Source organism: Nuphar pumila, chromosome 12, assembly GCF_984573655.1.
Source record: "Nuphar pumila chromosome 12, dmNupPumi1.hap1.1, whole genome shotgun sequence".
NCBI lineage: Eukaryota > Viridiplantae > Streptophyta > Magnoliopsida > Nymphaeales > Nymphaeaceae > Nuphar > Nuphar pumila.
In genome coordinates, this window is record NC_143260.1 from 781,879 (window position 1) to 807,871 (window position 25,993).

The 25,993-nt window shown below is 38.3% G+C and overlaps 2 protein-coding genes across 4 annotated transcripts; one reads left to right on the plus strand and one right to left on the minus strand.

Moving 5' to 3' along the window:
- Positions 1 to 6,445: 6,445 nt before the first annotated feature.
- Positions 6,446 to 8,434, plus strand: LOC149819569 (uncharacterized). Its single transcript, XM_089983918.1, has 2 exons — positions 6,446 to 6,514; positions 7,320 to 8,434. Exon 2 carries the CDS (start codon positions 7,363 to 7,365, stop codon positions 8,068 to 8,070), a length of 708 nt encoding a protein of 235 aa, XP_089840044.1. The 5' UTR covers positions 6,446 to 6,514; positions 7,320 to 7,362; the 3' UTR covers positions 8,071 to 8,434.
- Positions 8,435 to 11,495: 3,061 nt separating this feature from the next.
- On the minus strand, positions 11,496 to 14,451 carry LOC149819570 (myb-related protein 2-like). Of its 3 annotated transcripts, none has more exons than XM_089983920.1 (6): positions 14,251 to 14,451; positions 13,942 to 14,153; positions 13,640 to 13,716; positions 13,325 to 13,551; positions 13,174 to 13,243; positions 11,496 to 12,320 (listed from the first exon to the last, which is right to left on the minus strand). In XM_089983920.1, the coding sequence occupies exons 2-6, from the start codon at positions 14,138 to 14,140 to the stop codon at positions 11,565 to 11,567; spliced, it is 1,329 nt and encodes a 442-aa protein (XP_089840046.1). In that variant the 5' UTR covers positions 14,141 to 14,153; positions 14,251 to 14,451; the 3' UTR covers positions 11,496 to 11,564. The 3 variants fall into 3 exon arrangements, with proteins under 3 accessions (XP_089840046.1, XP_089840047.1, XP_089840045.1); XM_089983921.1 differs by lacking the exon at positions 14,251 to 14,451 and having other exon boundaries at positions 13,325 to 13,418; positions 13,500 to 13,551; positions 13,942 to 14,170; XM_089983919.1 differs by lacking the exon at positions 14,251 to 14,451 and having other exon boundaries at positions 13,942 to 14,170.
- Positions 14,452 to 25,993: the final 11,542 nt, after the last annotated feature.

A 25,993-nucleotide genomic window follows, 5' to 3' on the forward strand; every position in this document is an offset into this window, starting at 1 on the left:
TGTACAAGTAGAATGAGTTGACAAAGGTATTCTTACATAAGGCGGCAAAGAGAATGAAGAAGTGGGTGGACAAGCATCGTCGGCCTGCTAGATTCCAAGTTGAGGACCAAGTGTTGGTGAAGCTCTATCTCGGTCGCACATGCATCTTTCACTGGTGGCAACACAGACTAATCAGAAAGTATGAAGGACCATTCACCATCACAAAGAAGGTGGGCAAGCTGGCGTACAAGCCGGAGTTGATCCAGATTTTAAGGTGCACCTGGTGTTCCACGTGTGCAACCTCAAACAGTTCTATCCAGATGACAGAGATCCGGAATGTAGCATGCCACAATGCGCTCCCATCATGCAGAGGGCCTGGACAACACAATGGATTGAGAAGCATCTTAGTCAGATCCTTCGCCATAAGGTCAACTACTTGGGTGAAGCAAAGAAGTACCTAGTGTAGTGCGAGGAAACATTAGAGCCTACGTGGGAGCTAGTTTTCTGGATGAACAACTGCTACCCGACTGAAGTCAGGGCTTACCATGAAACCAATGGCACTGACACTACAAGAAAAACGTTAATTAGCGACAGAAGTTCGCGACAAAAATAATTCATCACAAATTTACGATGGATTAGCTAGATAAAACTATTTGTCGCTAAAATTCAGATTATATACAAAATTAGCGATGAAAAAACTTTTGTCGCTAATTCATCGCTAATTAGCGACAACAAAATTTTGTCTCAAGATCCATCACAACTTAGCAATGAATCAGCAGTAGAAATTTTTTATCGCTACTCTGTCGCCAAGTAGCGACAAAATTATTCCGTCGTTAATCCATCGCTAATTTCTCCTGTAAAACCCTAATACAAGCCCATTTCTTTCCCATTCTGTTTCATCCCTCGCCCATCGCTCGTCGCTCGCCCCCTTCAACTCAGTCTCTCTCTCACCTCCGCTCCCCTCTCTCTCGCTCTTATTATTTTTCCAGTCGGCAAGCCTCGTCTGGCAACCCCCTTCTGACCTCACCCCTTTCGAGGTTTCCTGAAACGGCTCCCCCCCCCTAAGCTATCAAGTAGTTGCAGAAGGGGACCCAAGTTGCGACCTCCTCTCTTGTTGCTCCCCCTCTGCGATTTTTGGTGAGCCGACAACCCCAACATGCTCTCCCCGCACCAACCATGCCCGCGACGATCGTTAGTGTCGCCTGCAGGTAACCCTCCCCCTTTCCCCCTTGTTGTTTCCACTTGAAATCAGGGTCGCTGGAGGTTCGATTGAGGGCCGCCAACCTATGTTGAAGCCTCCCCTTTCTTCCTATGATTGTCAGAGGGCTAGCAGAGGCCTGACAGCCTATGCCGGGCCCTCCCCATTCCTCTATAGTCGGCGGGGGCTGGCAGAGGCCCCGATCGCCTCTGCCAGGCCCTCCCCTTGCCCTTGATCTCTTCGGCAGAACAGGGGGCTCTGCCTCTGTCCTCTTGTTTTCTCTGGTAGGATAGGAAGCTTTGCCCATGTCCTTTCGAATGCCAATAAAGGGCTTTGCCCCCTATCCTCTTGACTTCTCCGATAGTGGGGCTCCGCCCCCTGTCCTCGTTATGATCGGCAGAGGGAGAAGCCCCCTGCCCCTTATTTGTTTTCCCAGTAGAGGGCAGAACCCCCTGCTCTGCTATTTTGCCTCGATAGGGGGCGAGACCTCCTGCCTCGTGATTGATTTTCGGTAAGGGGATCCACCCCTGCCTCTCGATGCTTTCCTTTAGGGGGTCCCACCCCTGCCTCCTATTAATGTTTCGGCAGGGGGTTTTGCTTCCTGCCTTGACCTTACTGCTGACATGAGCAACACCCCTGCCTGTCTCGCTTTCAGCAGAGGGATGCGTCTCTCTGTCTGGGCTCATTTTCAACAGGGGGCGTCACCCCCATTATCATCGGGTAATAAACTTCATTATAACACAGTGCCTTCTCCAGATTTCGCAATGGATCCCGCTTGTGCCCTCAGACCCGAGCCCCGCATCGCCTACACACATAAGCGCTCATAGCGACACAACCTCTCAAGGTAGGGTCCAGTCGTACGAGGACTTTGGATGAATTAAATAAAGAAAATATAGATAAATTACTTATTTCTGCATTTGCTTTATGGTAACTTTTGTATGCACAGTTCCTTAATTGTCATTATTTTGCTTCGTGCGGTTCTTCTGGTTGTAGTCATAAATTATAGACTCAAATAGGTCTGATATCATGTACAAAGTATGAAATTCATCTGGATATGTTACTTACAACTAAATATACCTAAATCTGTTACTCAGGAAAAAAATGCAAATGCTAAAGCAATGCAAATCAGGTAAATACCCGTGGTGAGTAAGTGATGTAAGTGCATCACAGGTTATTTAATTTCTTGGATGTAACACTTTTCTTTTCACATACTCACTTAGTTGTAGATATTTAGGACTGCTTTGATGGAGTTCAGAGATCATGTTGAGCATGATTTTAATGTATGAAAATAAAAGTGTTTTTATTTTTAAAGTGCGGATTTCATGCTAGTCATGATAGTAGTTAGCGGGATATTGGAGTGTGTTTGCTGAAGGTACATGTTTGACATTGTTTTGATATAAATGATTTGAATGTATTGCAATTTTTGATGTGGCTGTATTCGTGCATGCATGAAATTATTTTCAATTTGATTATGCCTTCTATGTGAAATTGTATCGTAAAAATATGTTTCTAATGAATTGAATGATTTGCATGATTTGATGTGAATTCAAATGCCTTCCATGTGAAGTTATTTTTGCAATGTTTGATGTGAATGATTTGAATGTATTGCAATGTTTGATGTAAATGATTTGAATGATTTGCAATGTATTGCAATGATTTGATGTGAATGATTTTAATGATTTTAATGTATTGCAATGATTTGAATGTATTGCAATGTTTGAATGTATTACATGAAGTTATTTTCGATTTGATTATGTATCCATGAAGATATATAGTTGTGTAACTGATCTAAATAAAATTTTTATCTGTTAGAATATGGTTCATGGAGGTCACAGTGGGCGAGCAATGAATTTTGAAACCGCTTAGCAAAGGTTGCACAAAACCGACCGAAGATGACTGATGCCCCATTTACACAGGTGGATCTAGGACTTTTGGGAACCACCAGAAGAAAATGATAACTCATCAATATATATATATATATATATATATATATATATATATATATATATATTGTCAAATTTATAAGTATTTCTGTATACTTTTTAATTGATTTTTTTATCATTTAACCTTGCAGGAAGTAGAAAGAGGAGGCATTGTGCCTTACAAGGACGTGTTTGTTGAAACATATAAACGTAAGAGCACGGGAGAGTTTGTATCAAAGAAGGCGAGAGTGACATCGATATGTATTTATTGTATTAATAAATATTGTAGTATATAAGTTATTATAACTTACATTATCATAAATATTGTAATTCTTAATTATTAATTCATATTGTAATCATTATTTTGTAGGAGTTATATGAGCACTAGATGGTAGAGCGATATGGTGATGACTCCACTCAATATTCGCCTTTTGATCATGCAACATGGGTGACTGCAACCGGCGAACCCAAAAAAGGGTTGTGTATTCGGGTTTGGAAGTAACATGAACCTCATACCAGTTGTTGCATTCTGCAGCCAGGGCTCTTAGAGTTCTCTCGCCAGCATCAACTTCCACCGTTCGATTGACCCTGCTATGTCTTGAGATGGTGTTTGTCAACGTCTTGAGGACAAAATGTGTGACTTTTTACATGAAGTCATTATCAACCTTGTCCATAATAAGTTGTGCAACTTTTTTCAGGACAGAAGAACTTTGACTGAATTCAACATGAGCTCTGGTGCTCGTCAGATATAAAGATTCATGTAATTCGTTTCATGTTGTTAGATTTCAAGCTAGTATATGCATGATTAAACACATATAAGCATGATTTCATCACTATAAATTTTTTTGACTGCCTTATAACACATATATGCATGATTGAATCACTATAAAAGTTTTTTTACAACCTTAGAATACATACAAGCATTCTTTCATCACTATGACAACTTAAGAACACATATGAGCATGATATTAGCATATATGAAAGTTTTTTGACTGCTTTATAACACATATATGCATGATTGAATCAATATGAAAGTTTTTTGAGAATCTTAAAACACATATATGCATGATTGAATAACTATGAAAGTTTTTTTACTGCCTTAGAACACATATGAGCATGATTGAATCACTATGAAAGTTTTTTGACAACCTTAGAACACATATGAGTATGATATTAGCATATACGAAAGTTTTTTAACTGCCTTATAACACATATATGCATGATTGAATCAATATGAAAGTTTTTGACAACCTTAGAACACATATATGCATGATTGAATCACTATAAAAGTTTTTTGACAACCTTAGAACACATATAAGCATGATTGAATCACTATGAAAGTTTTTTGACAACCTTAGAACACATATAAGCATGATTTTATCACTGAAATTGTTTTACTACCTTAGAACACATATATGCATGATTGAATCACTATAAAATTTTTTTACTGCCTTAAAATACATATATGCATGATTGAATCACTATAAAAGTTTTTTGACAACTTTAGAACATATATAAGCATGATTTCATCACTATGAAAGTTTTTTAACTGCCTTATAAAACATATATGCATGATTGTGATACATAACACATTTATTTGACAGTCTTATAAACATTATATGCATGCGTGAATCACTGTGACATATTTTTGACAACCGTAGAACACATATCTGCATGATTGAATCATTATGATTTTTTTTTGTCAGTCTTAGAACACATATCTGAATTCTGTTATTGTCCTTCACTTTATTTCTAGTCTATGTGTCATTCAACCATTTACTTTGATTGCATTAGACTAGGTGCATTGCATATAATTTATTTCATTATATTTTGTTTATCAATACTAACATTTCGGTTCTCTTGTAGGATGCTGGAGATGATCATCGTAGAGGAGCTGATGGAGGCATGGATGAAGGGGCAGATCGAGACAATGAAGAGGATGATGCTCTAAATCTTGGCAAAAATTAGATTCATTTGTTTAATGTGTTTCACGTACTTGTAACTAATTAGAACTTGGCAAGGACTGTACTGTAACTTATAACTTGTGTTAAATTTATTTCACCTGCTTTGTATATATATTTTTTATGTGTACTTTATTTTTTATACATAGGTTATATAAATTGTATAACAACAAAATTTTCTTGATATTTATATTTAAAAAAAAATGATTTTTTTTTAAAAAAATTTATGACAAATTAGCGACGAATATTATCAGTCGCTAATATCCATCGTCAATTTAAATCAGTCAATGTTTTGCGATAGAATTTAATCCGTCACTAATCCCTCACTCAAATTGGCGACGAACATTAGCGACGGATACATATTCGTTGTTAAATTTTAGTGATGGATTAGCGACGAAATATATTCCTTCGTAAAACCAGATCAGTCCTTATTTAGCGACGGATTAGCGATAGACATTATCTGTCGCTAATCCATTGTTAATTAGTGATGGATTGGCGACAAATAAATTTTGTCTCTATTTTAGATATCAGGATTATGCGACGGCCAATTTCTGTCATTAATTCATCGCTAATCTGTCGCTAAACATAATAGCGATGGATTAACGACGGATAGCGTCTGTCGCTAATCTGCATTTTTCTTGTAGTGCGAGAACAATGCATGATTTGAAGGAGAAAACATGTTTTCTTGTGACTTATGTTGTAAAGTTGCGTCTAAAGTCTGTTTTGCTTTTGTTGAGTCTAATGTAAGCCGCTCGGTTTAAGTTAATCAATACCCTGAAAAGGTAACCCGTATACTTGAACTGTAAATACCTGTAGGCAAAATTATGAATGAATCAAATGTGTTGAGCTTTCTTTTGTTCATCCTCGTTGTGATTGCTTCTTGTAATTGCAATTCTTCTTCATCTATTCTTTCTTGCACTCTGACTATAAGCTTTCGCGATTGGAAGGCGAGTGATGAGTTGACTTGGGGGGTGAGAAAAGATCATCGCGTGGCACTAGCTCATTGAAAGAAATAGGCTTGCTAAAAAATAACGAGGCATTTATAAATGAAACACTAAAGCCTAAATACTCTCCGATATCTGTCGATTTGATGGAGTGCCAGATCGGTCCTCATGGTGAACAACAGGGCTAACTAAGTAATTAGAGATAAAGTTAAAGAACGGGGCGGTTGGGTGCAAGGTGATGCGCCCAGATGGCGTGAGATTGTGGGATTTTGCTGCTGCGGAATGAAATTGACCGACGCGGGCGTTTTTGTTTTTCCCTTCGTTCCCATTTATTTCCACGAAAAAAAAAATCTCGGATCCGATATCGATTTTCGTGATTCTGCATTTCTGTTTGTGCCTCTCCGGCGGCAGAGAGAGAGAGAGAGTCCTTTCGATTCCGATCGGGTGTGGAGGCGAGTGGAGAAATCGATATCGAGACGTCTCTGGAACTCTTCACAGTCCTCAATTCAGGTGCACCCCCCATCTCCTCTTTCGTCTCCGTCTTCTCCTTCGATTTCTTCTTTTGTCTCTCCGTCGAATCCTACGCTCAGAAACATCGCGATCGTTAATTTCTTAGATAGATGTCGAAAAAATATTGCAGAAAATTTTTGGGCGATGTTGTACCTCGTAAGTGTTTGGATGGGCGCCGGTTCGGAAAGAGCGGCTCTCTTGTCTTCGCGAAAATTTTGTTATGTTCTCAACTCTTCTTATTTTTTTTAATCGGCCCAGATCCGTGGATCTGTGAACAAGTGTTAGGGTATCGGTCTTCGCATGCCCTAAGCTGTGAAAACCGATCAAATTCCGTGATTTTAGATCTAGTTTTGGTTGTTGGAAGCCTCTTTGAATTGAGGATCTGCGATCGAGATCAGGGAGATCGATCGTCGTCGTCGTCGTCAATTTGTGATACTGGAGCTTAAAAGTGTGTTGATGGAATCGAGCATAGGAGTAGTAAGCGTTTGAGTGAGTATTTGTTTGACTTTTGCCCTCCCGATGAGGTTTCATGCGAAAACTTCTTGGATTTTGGATACGCGCACTCATTAATCTCCACTGGAGAGACTGGCTCTTTTCCGCTCTAGATTGGTAACTGACCAAGTTTTCCGTATTCACAAAGAGTGGAATTTTTATAAGGCCGATCGCTCGTCTACGATTCCTTTCCCCGTGGAAGGTCTTTTGTTTTCGTTTAACTTTTAGAAAAACAGTATGTCAGCCACAAGGCTGGGCCTTTCTTGCGATTCCTCGACTCTGGAGGGCTCTGATTCGTTTGGATTGTGTGAAGGTCACGGTGACGACGGCCAGGGAGCTTCATTCTGACGGCCCACATGCCAGAATTATCGATGGTGGACTGCCGCAGCTTAATCGAGTTCTGCAAGGCTTTCGAGCAACACAGGAACATGGCGAATTCTTTATCCATGAGTGACCATAGCAGTCACCATCGCAACGGCAATCATAACTCCAGGAACAGGAAGCCAGGCGGATCCCTGAACCCTCTGTCCCATCCTCTGTGCGACCAGTCTCCTTTTGCTGCTGTGGATATCATCATCTTGCTTCTTGTGCTGGGCGCTCTTGGAGTGCTCGTGCTGCCGTATTTCAGATTCATCTGCCGAGAGGCTGCTGAGATTCTTCCAGCGGCTATGGTGCTTATCGTCGAAGTCATGTACCAAGCCCCTGTTGCTTATGTGGCTGGTGCAATTGTAATGTTCATCACTGTGATTGCTACCTGGGAGATCTTGCATCACAAAGCTAGGAAATGTGGGAAGCCATACTGTAAGGGTCTTCGCAAGGCAGTTGAGTTTGATATCCAGCTTGAATCGGAAGAATGTGTGAAGTACCTACCGCCAGTACCTAAAGATGCCATTGAGGCTGGACCTTTGCAGTTGGGTCAGGATCATAAGGAGCTCGAAGCAGAACTGAAGAGGATGGCGCCTCTTAATGGTAGAGCGGTTCTTATTTTTCGAGCACCTTGTGGGTGCCCTGCAGGCAGGATGGAGGTATGGGGTCCAAAGAAACTTCGTAAAGTCAAAAGGTAGAGCAGTCAAATTGTGACAGAGGTGAATGGAGTAGCATCCTTTGCTTGGATCAGTTGAAGACTCTGCAAGCTTTCTTGGAGAAGCCAGAAGGTTTGTGCAGTTTTTTATGGGAGTTTCTGGAGGATGGTATCAAAGTCCCAGTCTGCCATCAATGGATGCTGTTCAGCTTCTGAACTAGAGTTTTCTTCATGGCCTCTTGTTTCTAGTTCTCTACTTTTATACTTTAGTGCTATGTGAATGACCTCTTTTTAATTAAATAAGCAACTTATAATATTCCCTAGGGGCTGCTGCAGGGGGAAGTCTGGACCTTGTCAACATATATGATACAGTAATAACAAGAATACTATACCTAACACTTATGCTGTCATCTGGTTCTCACGCATAGTTTTTTGTGTGGATGAATTTTCTGATTTCAGGAACTCTTGGCTGATATGTTTGGGTTCGTGTTGATTCCTTTTCCTCTTTATCCAACATTAAGATGTTTTTTCAGGTTTCGTGATTTTCACAGCATATAAAATGAAAGGTCATAATAATTTTTTTCGTAGTATGCTCTCCTGTTTCTTGGTATCACTTTCTGGCAACAGATAGGTTCTTGAGTGCCAGGTCTCGTTCATGCTGAAAACATCAGCCAAACTGCTTTATAGTGTTTTCTGTGAAACCTACTTGAATCTTTTCTTTGGATCGTCTTATCCAACTCCACAAATGCCATTGTGCACCTGACTCATACCACTGTGCATAGTCCCGGCTTGCTCAGAAGTCGAACCTAAAATGCTATATAACCGCCATTGAATCCTTACCTACAAATTGTGGGAATGAGATCTCCATGTCAAGTTCAAGTCATCTGTGCCTTTCTGATTTTATTCCGATATTCAGTGTGCCCTATCCACTGCCATAAGTACAACGACTAGAGAACCAGAATTTGTGACTGGTATCATCTTTCAAATCCTCATCCTTCTCCATGATTATTAGCAGTGTCCATCCAGATTAGATTGCCCATGTGGATTAGACTTTAAGCATAATAATTCAGGAGGCTCACCAAAAAGCAAGTCGATCATTCTTTCATTAAATTTGAACCTTGAGTTAACAGTGCAGTATGTAAGATCACTCTAAATTAGTTCATGAATATCTTATTTATGATTCTTTTTTGGATCATATTGAAACTTTAGATATTTCAAATTTTAGCTCCTACTTGCTAAGCTAGTGAGACACAAAAAAAAATCAATGATTCTAAAATAGTAGTTATAGTACAGCATATACTATCCCAATTTATTATCCATCTCAAACACTCCATATTTGAAGTATGAGCTTTCGTGGTTATCTAGAATGTGTTGATACTTTCCGTTGTTGTTAGTTGTTAGTTGTTAGACGCTAGGACATGATTTGTTAGGTTAAAGTCAAACTCCTAGACAATCTAAACAACATGAAGAAGTTCCCTTTGGTGGTAAGTTTTTTTATTAATTACTTTTGATTAATTAATATACTGTTTGTTGTTAGTCCAAGGGCAATTTTTTGTCAATTTTGTTTAGACAATTCTCATGGAAAAAGATGATGATCATAATTAATGCAAATAATTGAGATGATTTCTTGAATTTTATAATTCATATCCACCCTTAGCTTTGAATTAAGTAAAATTTATAATTATGAGTCTATGACAGTTTGCCTTCTAACATTTGAAGAATGATGCCGGCACCATAGTTATGTAATCTGGAATAGGACTGGAAGATCTTTCTGCGTATGCTGGATGCAAAAATAAATGTCAAAATTGCATAAACCAAAATGTACTAGTGGTGGCTGGACAGAGAAAGAAAGGAAAAGAAAGTCTAAGCTGGTAGAGTTTTCAATTTCTGAATAAAGAACAAGCACTTGCATTAGCTTCTTTCCATTGCCTATTTTCGATGATCAGAGATTGCAAAATTTAATCTAGGAGTATCTTTGCATAAAGCAATTTTCGTATTAATGCAAACAAAGCCATATATTACCACAGTTTTTTGATCTGAGAAAGTAATTTCTGGAGATTGGATGCAAGTTTTAGCATAAGAGTTCCAGACAAGGTCCTAAACAATCTTGAGAATGGTCCAAGTTTCATTAAATGCAAATTTCTGCAGATCATTGGTTGATGTTCTGCAAAGTTTTCCATTTCATAGTTTGGTTGTACTGAATTGCTTTCCACTTGCAGCCTGTCGAAACATGAGTCAAACTGTAGGTCTTAGAACAAGATTTGTCCAGTTCCAGCAAACTAACACTAAAATAAACTTGAGGAAAACTGAATACTCTGCGAAGAATACTTTGACACAACAAGAGCTAAAGCTGAAGGATGCAGAACTTTAGATGTCGCCAGTGTCGGAATGAGTGCCCAGGTACCAGAGTGTGACTTAGAATAAACTTGAGAAAACTTGAACACTCAATGAACTGCATGTACAAAGAATACTTGGAGACTCTAAAGCTCAAGTATGAGGAAGTTACATGTCCATGTCGGTGTTGCAATGAGTACCCAGGTAACATAGTGTATGACAATGAAAAAGTTGATTCTGCATAGATGACATAGATTGGCCATAAGTCTTGAACGGTTCAGCAGAATTGAGGAAGGCCCAATTGAGTCATATGCTTCTTCACTATGGCGACCATTTCAGAACCAATTTTGACATTTGACAGTAGTCGCATGGGTCACAGTTGAGTCATCTAAGATGTGATGGATCTTGGTGATGTCATGAAAGTCTCAATTGCATTATCTGAGGAAAGTGCAATTAGTACAACCTGCCTGGGTCCTTGCACCATGCCATGCTTGTCTTTCCTTTTATCCTTCATTTTTAAGTAGCCAATAAATCAATGCTTTGTGCGTACATCTCTAAGATTTTTTTTTTTTTATTATTATTATTATTATTTTGGCATAAGTTTATAACTAAGATGTATATTCCACTGCCTATGCCTTCGTTGCTGCCTCCAGTATCTTAGCATTGATGCAACCCCGATTACATCGTAACTTCTATCTCTAGATAAAAAATATGATTAATCTGTCTGTGATGTTTTGCTTTCTGTTCTTTGGAATAGGTTGTTGATGTTGGTGTCATGTGTCAAACTGTGCACAGTGTGTCCACAATGGTCATTGTTCTGAGCAACAAAGTTCTAACTAGATAAAACCTTGTAAAAGTGAAAACCAATTTTGTTGTTTGATACCATATAAAGTGAGTGTCGCTTGTAACTTTTGAAAGCTTTGCATCATTGTTTCATCATGAATTCGATAACAAATTGCATTCAGCCCATTATTTTCTTGTTTTAATGCCATTTTCCGCTGTTTACAATGCTGCTTTCTCCGGTTCAGATTTTATGCCATTATGCAGCTCTTGCCTCTTTTGTAATCCCTGACTTCTAATCTATGCTAGTTAATCAAGACACTCTAAGGGACAAAACTGAAACTAGATCTCACATAAATGGGCTTAAAATGCTAAGTTAACAGAATGATTCTTTGATTATAATAGCTGTTTCTTGGTTTCCAATTAGTTGCATGTCAAACCATTCAGATCAAACTTTCTGCAGTTTGGACCAGCAGAATTTTCGATACTTGCATTTAGATCCAATTTAGAAGCCCTCTGAAACGTCGCATGACTGCAAATCTGTTCTTCCTTCTCTTCTCGAAGAGCCATTCTTTTGCAGGGTGATTGTCCACTGAAGGTTGTTTCCATGCCTTTTTCATTCTGTCTTGCCTCAGCATAGGTACCACTCCCAGTTTCTTTTTCTCCTTGAACTATCAGGCTCATGGATAATTCACTCATGTTTCTTTGTATCGGGAATAATCTGCATTCTGGATTCTTTTCTGTTGAAGGTGATGATTTCTTCTTGCTCAGGCATTTGCCCCAGGAAATGCCATCCTGTCGAAGGCTTAGGTCCTCTCTGTTTTCTCTTTGCTCAGATGGTGCATTTCCATGTGAAGCTCTTAAACTCATGCTGACTGTTTGTATCTCCTCCTTTTGTGGTCCTTCACATGATGTTAAGCAGCTATCTGCTGAACAGTCTGCTAGTTGGGACATTTGAATCTGTTGCATGCCGAAACCTGCCACTTCTTTTGACCCAGAGAATGCAGAATTCAGACACTCGTTAGACACTTCAGAAACCAGCTCTGACAGTTGAGCCCTGGCTGCTTCTAGTCCTGCAGACCCTAGATTCTGCTGTGCAAGAGTTTCCTGTGCTTTCTGAAGTACATATTGCAAATATTTGCCTTGTGCCTCTATCCGGAGTTGCAGGTGTCTTTGCACCTGATTCAATGAGAAATAAAAGATTATGAAAATTTTATCCACTACTTTCTAAATTATCAACTACTATATCCCATTATTTTTTTGGTCATTTTACAGGTGCATAGATGTCTCTGGTTTGAGTAAAATGCTAACATGTTTGGAAGTTCGAACTTTCTTGAATTGAACAGTGGAAAGTGAATTTTTTCCTTTAAAACAAGTCTTGAGGATTTTCATAATATGAATTTACAGTCTTTTAAAAGCAGTAAAATACTATGCTTTGTTCAGCAATGATTATTTACAAACTATTCTAGTGTTGTCACTGTCATCATCACCATCATCGTTAATCTTTATTCCACCTACATGTGGTCAGCTTTATGAGTTGTTTCTACATTCTTTCCTATGTAGACATAAAACCTGAATTCTTGGGAAATATTTGACATCCACACTTGCTGTTTCCTCCAAGATTTTGTTGGTCTTCCACTTGCTGTTCCAAAAAACCATTCTAGTTTTTGCTGTATTATTTTGGAAAAATTAGGAGTGTTACATACATGGCATATAACGAGTGATTTTTTAATAATTTTAGAGTGGTGGAGGTAGTTCTGTGGTTTGAAACCTTGTAAACTTCAGGATGATTGAAGAATCATTGTTGCTGAATGGTTACTAGTTTCCACTTGCATTTTTTGAATATCAAAAGGTAAAATCTTGGTTTATGATGTGCTCAGGGAATTAGAGAGAAACAAAAAAAAAAAGAAGCTTCATTGACAATTCATTTATTTGCATTTGAACCATTTCATAAGACATTAGGCATATCATCATATGCTTTAAAGTGAAAAAAATAAAAAGCAGTGTCTTATTGTCCTATTTATCAGTTTACCTCCAGTTGCTCATGCAGCCTTCGTTGGACCTCAATTTGCATTTGAAGTGCTTCACCAATTTGGAAACTCCTGACACAAGGAAATTATGGTTAATAGGTATAAATTTACCACAATTCTAGAATGTCAAAAAAATTTATTTTCTGTGCTTACTTGTTTGCATGTGATCCTCCTGATTCCATGGTGCTGGTATACGATCCAAAAACCTCAGGCGTCTTATCCATTGTTATACAACCTATGGGCATCCCTGAATGGAAAATGTGTCCGATAATCAGAAATGCGCTCAAGTTTTTCTCATGCGGAGTTTTCAACCTGAATTTCTGCTTACCATTCTTCATGTTGTTAGCGTGTGTTGGTAGATGCTTACTCAGCCTGTACTTCTGCAACAAAAAGAAACTTCTTTTAATTGGTGCCAAACTGGTGGGGGACCTTCTTGTATTATTACAGGGGCATGAAATTTGTTGATACCTGAAGATGGCTCTTGAGGTGATATAAGGTGAGCCCAGGGATGCCCATAATTCTCATTACTGCTTTGGGAGTAGCCTCTGCAACAAACCTTGTTGTTAGTCAGATAAGCGCCTATGAAAGTGCACTGTTTGCATGCTCTACTAGTATGGTATGTAGAACAAAATACTTGGACGAATTAATTCGGCGATGCATTCAGAGTTTTTAGTTGTGGCCACATGGGTGATTTGGTTGTCAGCCTGGCTCAACTTGAGCCTATCCTTGCAAGAACTGAAGTTATGAATTCTAAGAACTAGCATACTCACTCTCGGCTCCTCCAAGTTGAGTCACTGCTTCCACAAAACGCTCATGTAGCTCCAGTGACCATTTCAATCTTGGTTTTGCATCTGTTGACAGGACCAACCCCGTGTCCCCTTGAAATTTTGCACTGTTCATAAGCAAGGGCCGTTTGGGAGGAATAGTTACTCCACAAGAAGCGAAGCTGTTCTTGCTTTCATGGTACATTTCCTGTCAGTCCCTGCTGTAACTCAGTTGGTTTAATTGCAATTATAAAGTGCATCTTAATAGAAAAAAAGGGAAATTGTAGATCTGTGGCTCTGTTTGGTGGGGTGTACCTATTTCCTTTTCCTCTTTTTGTTTAAACGGTGCAACTTCTGTGAGATGCTCTGTCGCTCTTGTGTGGAGTTTCTCTCTTCTATAGGTATCTTGTTTCTTCAAACAGGTGGCTTTCTCAAATCTCACTTTTCCATCTTCCTCTCATTCACCTTTGTGCTCTTTCCGGGCTCTTAGAGTGCCCTTCTTGTTGCTGAATTGTGGCCGGGGCTTGCATTTAAAGGCTATCACACTTGGGGGGGGGGGGGGGGGGGGGGGGAATAGAATCTCAAGAAGAACAAGCAAAACACCCAGACCCCATTGCGATCTTCACAGTGACTCAAAAAGTGAGCATGTCCTCTCTAGTATCTGCAGTACGCCTTTTAACTTCTTTGAATGATTATCTTTCTGTGTACTCCTGGCTTTCTATATTTTGCTTGAGACGTTCACCATAACATTCAGAACAAACTTATACCTGTAATAAGTTCACTAATTGATCCAAAAGAAAACTAGCAAGTTTTTGCGTGGTCCCAGGGCATAAAGCAGGAATCCAATACCAAAAGAAGGAATTTCTTGACCCAAAGAATGCGTCGTTTCGTGGGCTTAGAATCTTCTGAATTGCACGAACTCGTGTTTACTTTTCATGGGGAAACCATCATGGGGCATCTCAAAAAAAGTAGCCCGAACTTCTTAGCATTGGAATGATTGAATTTGTTACACATTCGAAGAAATATTGAAACCATCCATACAACGAAGATTCCTCTGACCCACCGACCATGACAGATATATTGAACTAATGCTGAATATGGTCTTGGTGGTTCTGTAGACGTTTAATAGGTGATTGGCACAAATTCGAGTTCGATATTGAAAGATCTCTGAAATTCTTCTGGATTTTATTGCAACCAAGAGATCAAAGAATATGATTATTTTTTATAGTTAATAAGAGGGAAGGAGGGATAAATTCTATTGACTGGACGTAAGAGGAAGAAGAATGAGATCGATTCATAAAATAGAAAGTTGCCCAGGCACACTTTTTTAGAAAGGGAAAGGAACGCGCATATACCTCCTCGTTGTCCTGTGTTGTATGCTTGGGTACTTATTCATAGTCATCACTTGAAGGATTGGGGGCGGGGCGGGGGCGGGGTGGGGGAAAGCGTAAGTCCATCCCCGCACGGGGATAGATTTTAACCTTCATGCCCGCTTCATGCCTTTCATCCCCGGTCTAAATGGGGCGAGGCAGGGTGGGGGCCCGTTGTCCCCGGTCCACTGTCATCCCTACCTGTGTCAAGCTGAAGGCTCAGGATCGAATCCCTCTGCCACATGGGGCGGCTGTTGTTCTGGTAGGGGTCCGCCTAACCCCAGCTAAACTTTCAAAAAAAAAAAATCAAATAACTTGGGATCGGTCCCACTCGGGCTCCGTTTGGGAGCCGCTGTTGGGAGCGGTGATGACAACAATGATGAAATTGGTGGATTTGGCAACATCCTCATGCAGACATTTTTTGAAATCCACCCATTTATCGATGATCATGTCCCCTCCCAACTCTGCTCTTATCTGCGTCTTCCCTCCCAAAGCGGTGACTCCAATCAATGGAGACGCTTGGTATTTGGTGAATCCCCGTCACCGCTCCCAACTACAGCTCCCAAACAGAGCCTTGGTTGCTTCTAAGGTCATGTACTATAGTTTCTCGCTGTGGGCCTGTGGCTGCCTCTGCCCATGATATTGGGTACTAAGATACCTGGGAACATGGTTAAGACAGTTAAATGGTCTCCATCCACAGGAAGCAACGAATTGCTCTTAAAACTTGTGTGTGGAGAGGAGAGGATGATTCCCTTTTTGGAAAAGGATGTTCAGGTTTTAGGTGTCCAACAACCATATATTATTGTGGTTTGCCAAGGTGACAGCTTTGGTGTGTCCCTGTTTACTTCTTTCCTTTTTGGTCCCTTCATTGTTCCGGAACATCATTTAAAATAAGTGAATACAACATCGAGACACGCTCAATCTCTCTCTCTCTCTGGAGGTTGCTGGTCGATGACAATATGCTATGATTAAGTTTTCTTTTGTTTGGTCTTATGTTAATAATCCAAACTGGTTTTGAAGTTGCTAATTTAGTTCATTATCACTAATGATTGTATAAAATGATAAGACGTGTGTCTGTGGTAGATTGCAACTATGAATGGAGCATACAGACTAACGCGAATTAAAGTACAAATAAAAGGAAAATTCCATTAGGATCCTATCATTAGCCTCTAATTCTAAAAACATGCCTCACATTTCTGAATTTCCTGAAATGGTCCTCTGATTTTGTGCAAACTGCCAAACGGAGACCTATTTGTATTTTATTATTCTTCATTAACTCTGGTTAAATCTCAAATCAAATTACAAATAATAGCCTTCATAATCAAATGTTCAAAACATTTACTTTTTTTTTTATGAGGATAAATGAGTATTTTTCAATTCACAGTATGGACAACCCAAAAACATGACGCTCCTAGGGTTGATAGCCATTAACTTAATGTCTGTATTTGACAGTTTGCAGGAAATCTGTGGCCCATATCATGAATTTCAGAAAAGCAAGGCCCACTTTTGCAAATAGGCGCAAAAGGTTGGCCCCTATTCCGTGAAGTAAAATCCACTCTCGAGTAAGTACAGCCTGCCTATCTTGGAGAGAAAAAGGGACATGATCATAACACCTTTGCTTTTTATCATTGCGTCTTTTGCGCTACTCATACTGTAGAAACAATATCATGCCCACCAAAATTTTTGCCAAGCGTTGAGTGTTTTTTTTTGGATGGTCCAAGAGAACACCAACCGCACATTGGCTGCTCACCTCCAGTTGAGGTCCCCCCTTGCTCACCGGAAAGTAAGAGTGTCAACGGGTCGGGTTTGGTTCGTACTCAGGTGGAACCAGACCTGGCCTCAATTTTTGGGTATGGTATCGGGTCTGAATCCGAGTCTAATCAGATTCACCGTAAGAGAAATCATACCCGAACCCGATAAAAACTATATAAACCAGACTCGGGCCATGCCTGATAAAATAATATTTTTTATTATTTTTACATTGAAAAATTGTGGGTCTTAATTGGAACACGGGTTGAGCTCGTGTCTGGTATAAAATTTCACAAACTATACCCCGCTCTATGTATTAATCAGACATTTGGGTCCGAACCCGAGTCTTATTAGAGTCTTCTTATTTATCACCATACATACACGGACCCTATAGGATTTGGTATGGGGTCGGGACGCCCTTACCAGAAAGTACGCCCAGCTTAGATTTTTTACTATCCATTGTTTGCGTGGTAGTTCTCATTCCTTATAAGGTGCTAGATATATAGGACTGTGCGGGAATCTATCTTGGAGCTCTAAAATGGTACTTATTCTCTAGTCAACAATCTAGTTGTTCCTATCTCCTAGCATAAAGCAGCCTCCCACTTTCTTACTGTCTTTCATATCGATTAGTTGGAGGCATCGAGGTATATGTGAATGGATGATATTTTCTTGTGTAAATATGCAAGAATATTTGCTTTATTATCGTGCAAGGAGCAAGGCTACTACGAATGTGCCAGCTTAAGAGATTCTTGTTGCGATGCCAATCAGACCTAACGAATGCAATGAAAAAACTTCCAATCTTGTGCAATATGTACTTCATCTTTTGATACGTACAACAACAAACAGTTTAAGCCATCAAACATTATATTGTTAGAATGAGGTACTATGTCAATAAAATCAGTAATTTATAGTTTAAAATTCTGGCTATGAAATATTCTTCTCTGCCCCTCTTTTGCTGTGATTGCTACAAATCAAGCAAAGCCAAGGTTATCATGTTCTGGACTTCTAGTACATCCAGAAAGAGAAAACCCAATAATTTTGGCTACTTTTCTTTTTGTGAAGCAATAATTGGTGCAGATTCTCCAGCAGGCGTCTTTGCCCTTGGGGGTCCCTTCCTTACACCTACTTCTCCATGGAGGTACCATACTCAGCCTTCTCTTTCTTCAACCGAGTTGCCCCGTCCAGCTTTTCTTGATCCCCTTGTGTTGGTAAATCAATCATCTTGGCAAATAGCCGAGATGAAGTCATTTTTTGCAGTAAGTTCACTGTTGCAATGTTTTTCATGCATGCTTAGCAACTGTACAAGCATGGACAAAGTTGCACTGTTGTGAGTTGAGAGGATGATGGATTTGCCTTACAGTTCGTCCCCTTCTCCAAGCTCATCGCCATGCATTGCCATGGAAATAAAATGGAACAAACATTCTTGTTTTGTGCTTAGAGACTCATATTTATTTTTTCGTTCAACAGATCTTGTGAATGTGTCATGGTATGTATGTTGTAAGTGCTGCTAAATGCATTTTGCAATATGTGTAACCCTGCTCCATGTTTCTTGGGTGCTCGTAAGGTTCATTTAAGGGTCCTTGCATCTCTAATAAAGGAAGATCAGTTTGCACAGGTAAAAGCCTGATGTGGCTGGCTGAAGCTTTGTTCTGAATAAGCTAAACTGCTTTGAACAAGTTAAAACCACGTCCCAAAGAACTTGTTCATGTCTTTCTAATAATAGTAACGGAAATATTGATAATAATGCGTACTTTGGGTTAGTTTCACAATTCCCAACTGTTTAAGTAGCTGTCCAGACGATCTCTAACATTTCTGAATAGAATTGACAACCATGAGTGCATCCCATACTAACGAAAAACAAATAACAGAGTTCTTTAAAAAAAAATAACAGATAAAATTACAAACCTGCCATATAAAGAAATAGCGATAACGAAGCACCAGAAAAGCAATGTGTTCTTACTTCTTCAGTCAATTCCTCAGCTTAATGATTTGTTGTAAAACCTGTACCTAGCCAAGCTAGGTGGGCTCCAGCCACCAAGCTTGACTAGGTCACGACAGGCCGCCGAAGCAGGTTATATGTCCCCCCCCCCAAGAACACGCAGGTGCGTGTTCTCGGGTCTTAATGAGCGCCACGTATGTAAGCATGTGGGGCGTGTTTCCCCGTGTGTGTCAACATCACTTAGCATCAGAGCCCGGTTTGTTTGCAAAGACTTAATTACCCTTTCCTGCCATTAGCGTCATAAAATGACATTTCGAGTAAAGGACAAAAATGTCATCCCACCAAAAGAGAGAAAGGCTTAAAATCATCATCGTTTTTGCCCTAAGGAGTAAACGATTCTGCTTTAACAAGAGCTCATCGTAATATATCGCCCTAAACGTTCTGGCTCACCCTTTGACGATGCACCATCTGCTGTAACAGGAGCTCCCTTTGATGACACAACTTTTGACATCGTTTCCTGCCGCCAGAGCACCCCTTTTCGTCATCTGCTATCGTTGGAGCGTAGTCGGAGCACCGTTGCCACCATCAGCTGCATTTACCTTATAGGTGTTTCTCCTCCACTGTTGGATTAGCAAAACTTGTGTCCTTTGGGTGAGTTTTGTGTAAGGTTTCATTATGTAAATAAATCAATTTTCATTATGTAAATCTGAATGCTAAATCTTACAACTGGTTATACTATTCATGCTAAATAACAACTATTTTTATACTGAAATAAATCTATTTGTACCTATCCACCTTCTAGGCATCAAAAAATAGTTAGCACGATTTGTTCTTATGAAGGCCAAATATTACAACGATATGTACTTATTAGGTCTAAATTTCTACAATGATTTGTAAGTTTTAATTTAACAATGATTTATATATTTAATGCAATAGCGATTTATTCGATGCAACAACAATTTATATGTTTTAAGTAGTAGCGATTTAACCGATTTATGATTCATGATTTATACATTTAAAGCAACCACGATTTATACATATAATGCAACAGCGATTTATGATTTACAATGATATGTACTTATGAAGGGTTCAATTTCTATAATCTTTTGTGATTAAATTTATGTGTTGTGTAGGTTAGCAATGACTATAATTCGCAAGACAAGAAAACCTTCGCCATTGGAGGGGATGACTCTTGGAGAAATCATCCGCCCATCCAATATATATGAGGGTTATGTAAAGTACCAAAATATAATGAACATTGAGAATAAAAAAGACAGGAACAAATTATTGGATATTTATTATGTAGAGCCTGATCGATCAGATATTGACGATGAAAAGCAAACGAAGAAAGATGAGGAATAACTAAGGATGAAGAAGAAGAAGAAGGATGACGAAGAGAAGGAAAAGCAAAGGAAGAAGGAGGAGAATGAAAACTACGTGCACTTATGAGGCAAAAGGATTTCTTCCTGCCGACCATGCAAAATTAAATCTACATGCACATCATTCTTCATGTTATCTGTCATGATCGTCAGTTCCATCACACTATACTATGCATCGAGTTGTTATTTACTTTGTTAATAAAAGAAATGACTTATCGTTATTTACGATAGCGATTCACGTGACAACGATTTGATGACAGCTACGACACTTTGAAGCGATTTCAATTTTAATTGCTAAATGAACAGTAATTTGAATACGCAAATCGCCACCACAATCGTGAAATAAAGTAAATATCGCATGCACATATTTCAATATCATAATACAAATATCTTACAAATTGATATTAGCAAACACATAATATGTTACAAATCGATATACATATCGCATAATATATTACAAATGGATATGACAATTCAGCATAATAGCTTAAAAATTGATATTAACAAACAAAATAATATCTCTCAAATAAATAGTATGTTACTACAACCGCGATTTGCATTATACAAAGGCAAATTGTTGTGTCTGACATATATGTCATTGCATAAATCACATAAATCATCAACCGAAATCCAGGTCTCACAAGGAATATCAATTTTTGACAACAAGCGGGATGTGGAACGACGTTTACTGTTGAAGCTCAAATGTTACAACGATAAATACTTATGAAGGGTGTGATTTCTACATCGACTTGAAACAACGATTTGTACGTTTGAAGCAACGATTTGTACGTTTAAAGCATGAACGATTTATACGTTTGATGAAATAGCGATTTATACTTGTTGATGATAGCGATTCACGTAACAACTATTTAATTACAGGTACGAAGCTTTGAAGCGATTTTCATAGAAATCGCTAAATGAGTAACGATTAAAACACGCAAATGACCACCTCATGTCGCTACAATGTTAATTTTTCACGCACAGTTTTTAATTACATACTACAATATGTAACAAATCGACACTAAAAATCACTTAATATTTTACAAATCGGTACATATATCCCATAATATATTACTATACCTAACCCTATCCCCTAAACCTTAAACCCTTAATATCTTACTAAACCCTAATCCTAAACCCATAATATATTACTAAATCCTAAACCGTAAACCCTAACCCTAAACCCTTAATATATTACTAAACCCTAAACCTTAAACCCTAAAACCTAAACCCTTAATATATTACTAAACCCTAAAACCTAAACCCTAACCCTAAACCCTAACTCTAAACCCTAACCCTAAATCCTAAACCCTAAATCCTTAATATCTTACTAAATCGTAACGCTAAACCTTGAACCCTTAATATATTACTAAACTCTAAACCCTAAACCTAAACTCTTAATATCTTACTAAACCGTAACGCTAAACCTTAAACCCTTAATATATTACTAAACCCTAAACCCTAAACCCTAAACCTTAAAACCTAAACCCTAAATGAAAACCCTCGATTTATATGTTGATTTTGTATATTGATTTATAAGCTGTCAATAGGAATTTCTATATCGATTTGTAAGATATTTTATCATCACTTTGCGTGATACTATGACAATATTTTTATAACAAAGGCAAATCGACTAAACATTACAACGATTTTTAAGATATCAATAGGAATTGCTATATCGATTTAAGATAATGTTTTGATTCTTAATATCGATTTAAGATATTGTTTTGATTCTAAATATCGATGTTTAAGATATCAATACAAATTTTCAAATTGCTTTAAGATATTATTCTGAATCTTAGTATTGATTTCTATGCTGATTCTTAATATCGATTTACGATATTATTTTGATTCTTTATATCGATTTAAGATATTATTTTGATTCTAAATATCAATTTTTAATATATCAATATGAATCTCTAAATCGATTTAAGATATTGTTCTGAATCTTAATATCGATTTCTATGTTGATTCTTGATATCGATTTAAGATATTATTTTGATTCGTAATATCGATTTCTATCTTGATTCTGTATATCGATTTATAAACTATCATCAGGAACTTTCATATCGATTTGTGGCCGATAAAGACATCATTGTGTAAACTGCCTAAAATGTGAACCGCTTAAAGGTATATGTTATTTTATTATAAAATCTTTGGCGGGTCCCATAAGCATTAAACTCCTCGGCTATAAAAGGAGATCCTCACAACATTACCCCATAAACGTTCCACAAAAAATATAACACTTTGTCTTCTTTCGCCAAATCACCCTTTGCCATCTTGGTGAGTTTTTGTGTTGTGCAGGTTACCAATGGCTTACATTCGTAAGAGAAGAAACACTTCATCGTTAGAGGAAAAATCTTTTGATGAAATCATCGAACAATATGCTTTGTATGAGCAATTAGAGGCATACTATAAAATAATAACGATTGAGAATGATAAAGAAAGGGAGCAATTGCTGATAAAGTATAGAGCAGAGCCTAATCCGTCAGATATTGAAGATGATGATCCAATGAAGAATGATGGGGAAGGAGTACAGATGAAAAAGAAGAAGAATAATGACAAAGAGAAGCAAAAGGAAAGAAAGGAAGAGGATAATTAAAAAAGCAAAGGAAATCGAGGCAAAAGAAGGAGGAGGTGGACGATAGGGAAAAGCAAAGGAAGAATAAAGAGAAGGAGGAAAAGAAGCAATGGCAAAAGGAGGAGGAGAGGGAAAGACAAAGGAAGAATAAAGAGAAGGAGGAAGAGAAGGCAGAAGAAGGAGGAGGAGAAGGAGGAGGAGAGGAAAAAACAAAGAAAAAATAAAGAGGAGGAAGAGAAGCGAAGGCAAAAGAAGGAGGAGGAGAAGGAAAAACAAAGGCAGAATAAGGAGGAGGAAGAAAAGCAAAGGCAGTTGAAGAAGAGAAAGGAGAAGGAAGAGAAGCAAAGACAATTAAAGAAGAAGAAAAAGAAAAAGAAAAGGAAGTAGATTTAAGATGAGGAAGAGAAGGAAAGGCAAAGGAGAAGGAGGACAAATAAAAGAAGGAAAGACAAAGAAAGGTGAAGGAGGACAAGTAAGAGAAGGAAAGACAAAGAAAGGAAAATGAGGACGAGGAAGAGAAGGAAAAGCAAATGAAGGAGAAGGAGGACAAGGAAGAGAAGGAAAGACAAAAGAAGGAGAAGGAGGACGGGGAAGAAAAGGAAAGAGAAAGGAAGAGGAGGATGAGAAAGAGAAGGAAAGACAAAGGAAGGAGAAGGAGGATGAGGAAGAGAAGGAAAAAGAAATGGAGAAGCAGGAGGAAAAAGAGAAGGAAAGGAAAAAGAAAAAGCAGAGGATGGACGTGAAAGAGCGAAGGAAGAAAGAAGTACAAAAGCAGAGGAAGGGAGGGGATGAAGAGGAGAAACATGTGACCAAGGTACGTTAATCGCTACTGGATGTCGCGATGTACTGTTGTAGGTATTATTATGTATAGTGATCACTCTGTATAGCGATTACTATGAATAATGATTACTTTGTATACAAATTACTGTTATAATGATTACTATGTATAGCGAATACTATATATAGCGATTATTGTGATAGTGATTACTGTGATAGCGATTACTATGTATAGTGATTAATTGTGATTTGATATTTTGTGTTACAAGGCAGGTCAGAAGAGAAGTAGAGCAACAAGTGAAAAACTGAAAGGGCGGTGTCAGTGGCCTGTAGTTTTGTCGTGGTACAGAAAGTTGAGTGAATACCAAAATGACCGATTACGAAAGATGCACTTTGGTGGCCTTCTGGACCAACATTATTTTGAAAATTACTGAAACACCATGACCCACTTGGTCAATAAGTGAAACCATAATACAAAAATGTTTCAATTTGGGGTTTTTGAGATGACCATGACACTAGAAGATGTGGCACAGATTACGGGTCTCAAGTGCCATGAAAGTGTTATCCTAACAAGGGATTCAAACTATAACCCAAGGGACAATTGCACAACACATCTAGGAATGTCGATGAAGGAATGACGTGAGTGTATTTCTGGTGGAGGCAATTCTTCAACGATGAAAGTTCATTTTTTTCATAATAAATGGGAAGGTCGGTCTGATGCATGTGCATCTCAAGTAGCTGACCAAGAGTTGCACGGCTTCCTTCTTTATTTTTTTGGACTTACTTTATTTTTTGATTGTTCTAGTTTAAGAATAAGTTACTTGTGGCTGCAGTTCCCAGAAGACTTAGATGAAGTCGACAACTGGGCATGGGGTGCTGCTATGCTCACACACTTGTGCAATCAACTTTACCATGCGAGTAATGGTACAAAAATCGTCGGAGTATTTTGGCCATTTGTTCAGGTATTTGTTTATTAAATATTTAGTACTTATAGACTAAGCTCGTTGAAGGTTATAGTCTTACTAATATATTATTTTTGTAGGCCTGGACATGGGTGCATATTGTCGTCTTGCGTCCTCAGTGTGGCCCTATGGTTTGTGGTTTTCCCAAGATCGGCCAATGGGCTTCAATAAATGTCAAGGAGGAAAATGTTCAGTTCATTTTAGATGAACTACAATTAAATAAGGTAAATGATTTAAAATTGTTGTAATGCTTAGCATTCTTAAGTAATCATCGCTTTAGGATTTTTTATTTCTTAGTACAAATCGTTATCTCCATAGCATCTAACTTTCATTAGCGTAAATCATTGTAATGTTTAGCATTAAGTAATCATCGCTTTAAGATTTTATCTTTCTTAGTACAAATCGTTATATCCTTAACATCTAACTTTTATTAGCATAAATCATTATAATGTTTAGCATTCTTAAGTAATCATCGCTTTAGGATGTTGTCTTCCTTAGTACAAATCATTATCTCCTTAGCATCTAACTTAAATTAGCGTAAATCATTATAATGTTTAGCATTCTTAAGTAATCATCATTTTAGGATTTTGCCTTCCTTAGTACAAATCATTATCTCTTTAGCATCTAACTTTCATTAGCGTAAATCGTTATAATGTTTAGCATTTATAAGTAATTATCGCTTTAAAATATTGTCTTCCTTAGTACAAATCGTTATCTCCTTAGCATCTAACTTTCATTAGCATAAATCATTATAATGTTTAACATTCTTAAGTAATCATCACTTTAGGATTTTGTCTTCCTTAGTATAAATTGTTATCGTATTCAGCATTTTGCATGAATAATTATGTCTATATCTAAACCACAATCTTGATTGTACAGGTTGTTTGGAGACCGTATGGAGATGGGAAAGATGAGGACAAAGAAGTTATTGCTATGGCTGTGAGACTGCCTATCTGCGATATTTGGCTCTTTAGCAAATATGAAGTCGAGTTGCAACATGGTAGTCGAGTACTCCTACAAGCTGGCTTGGGACAGTCGGTACCAAAAGTGTATGTACTATTGGGAAGAAAGATAAATAGTGGTGGGGCCAGGAATATGAATTGACACGAACGCTTCAGGAAACAATTGGATAGCTGGAACAAAGGAGGTGTTTGTGCCATACCATATGATTATAAAGAACGACAATATGACCCCAACTATTTCAAACAATATTGGCAACCCATGCGTCTAAATTGATAGATTGAGGATAAGCAACCTGAAAGTAAGGACACTCTTATCTGATCCTGACATCTTCCAGCATA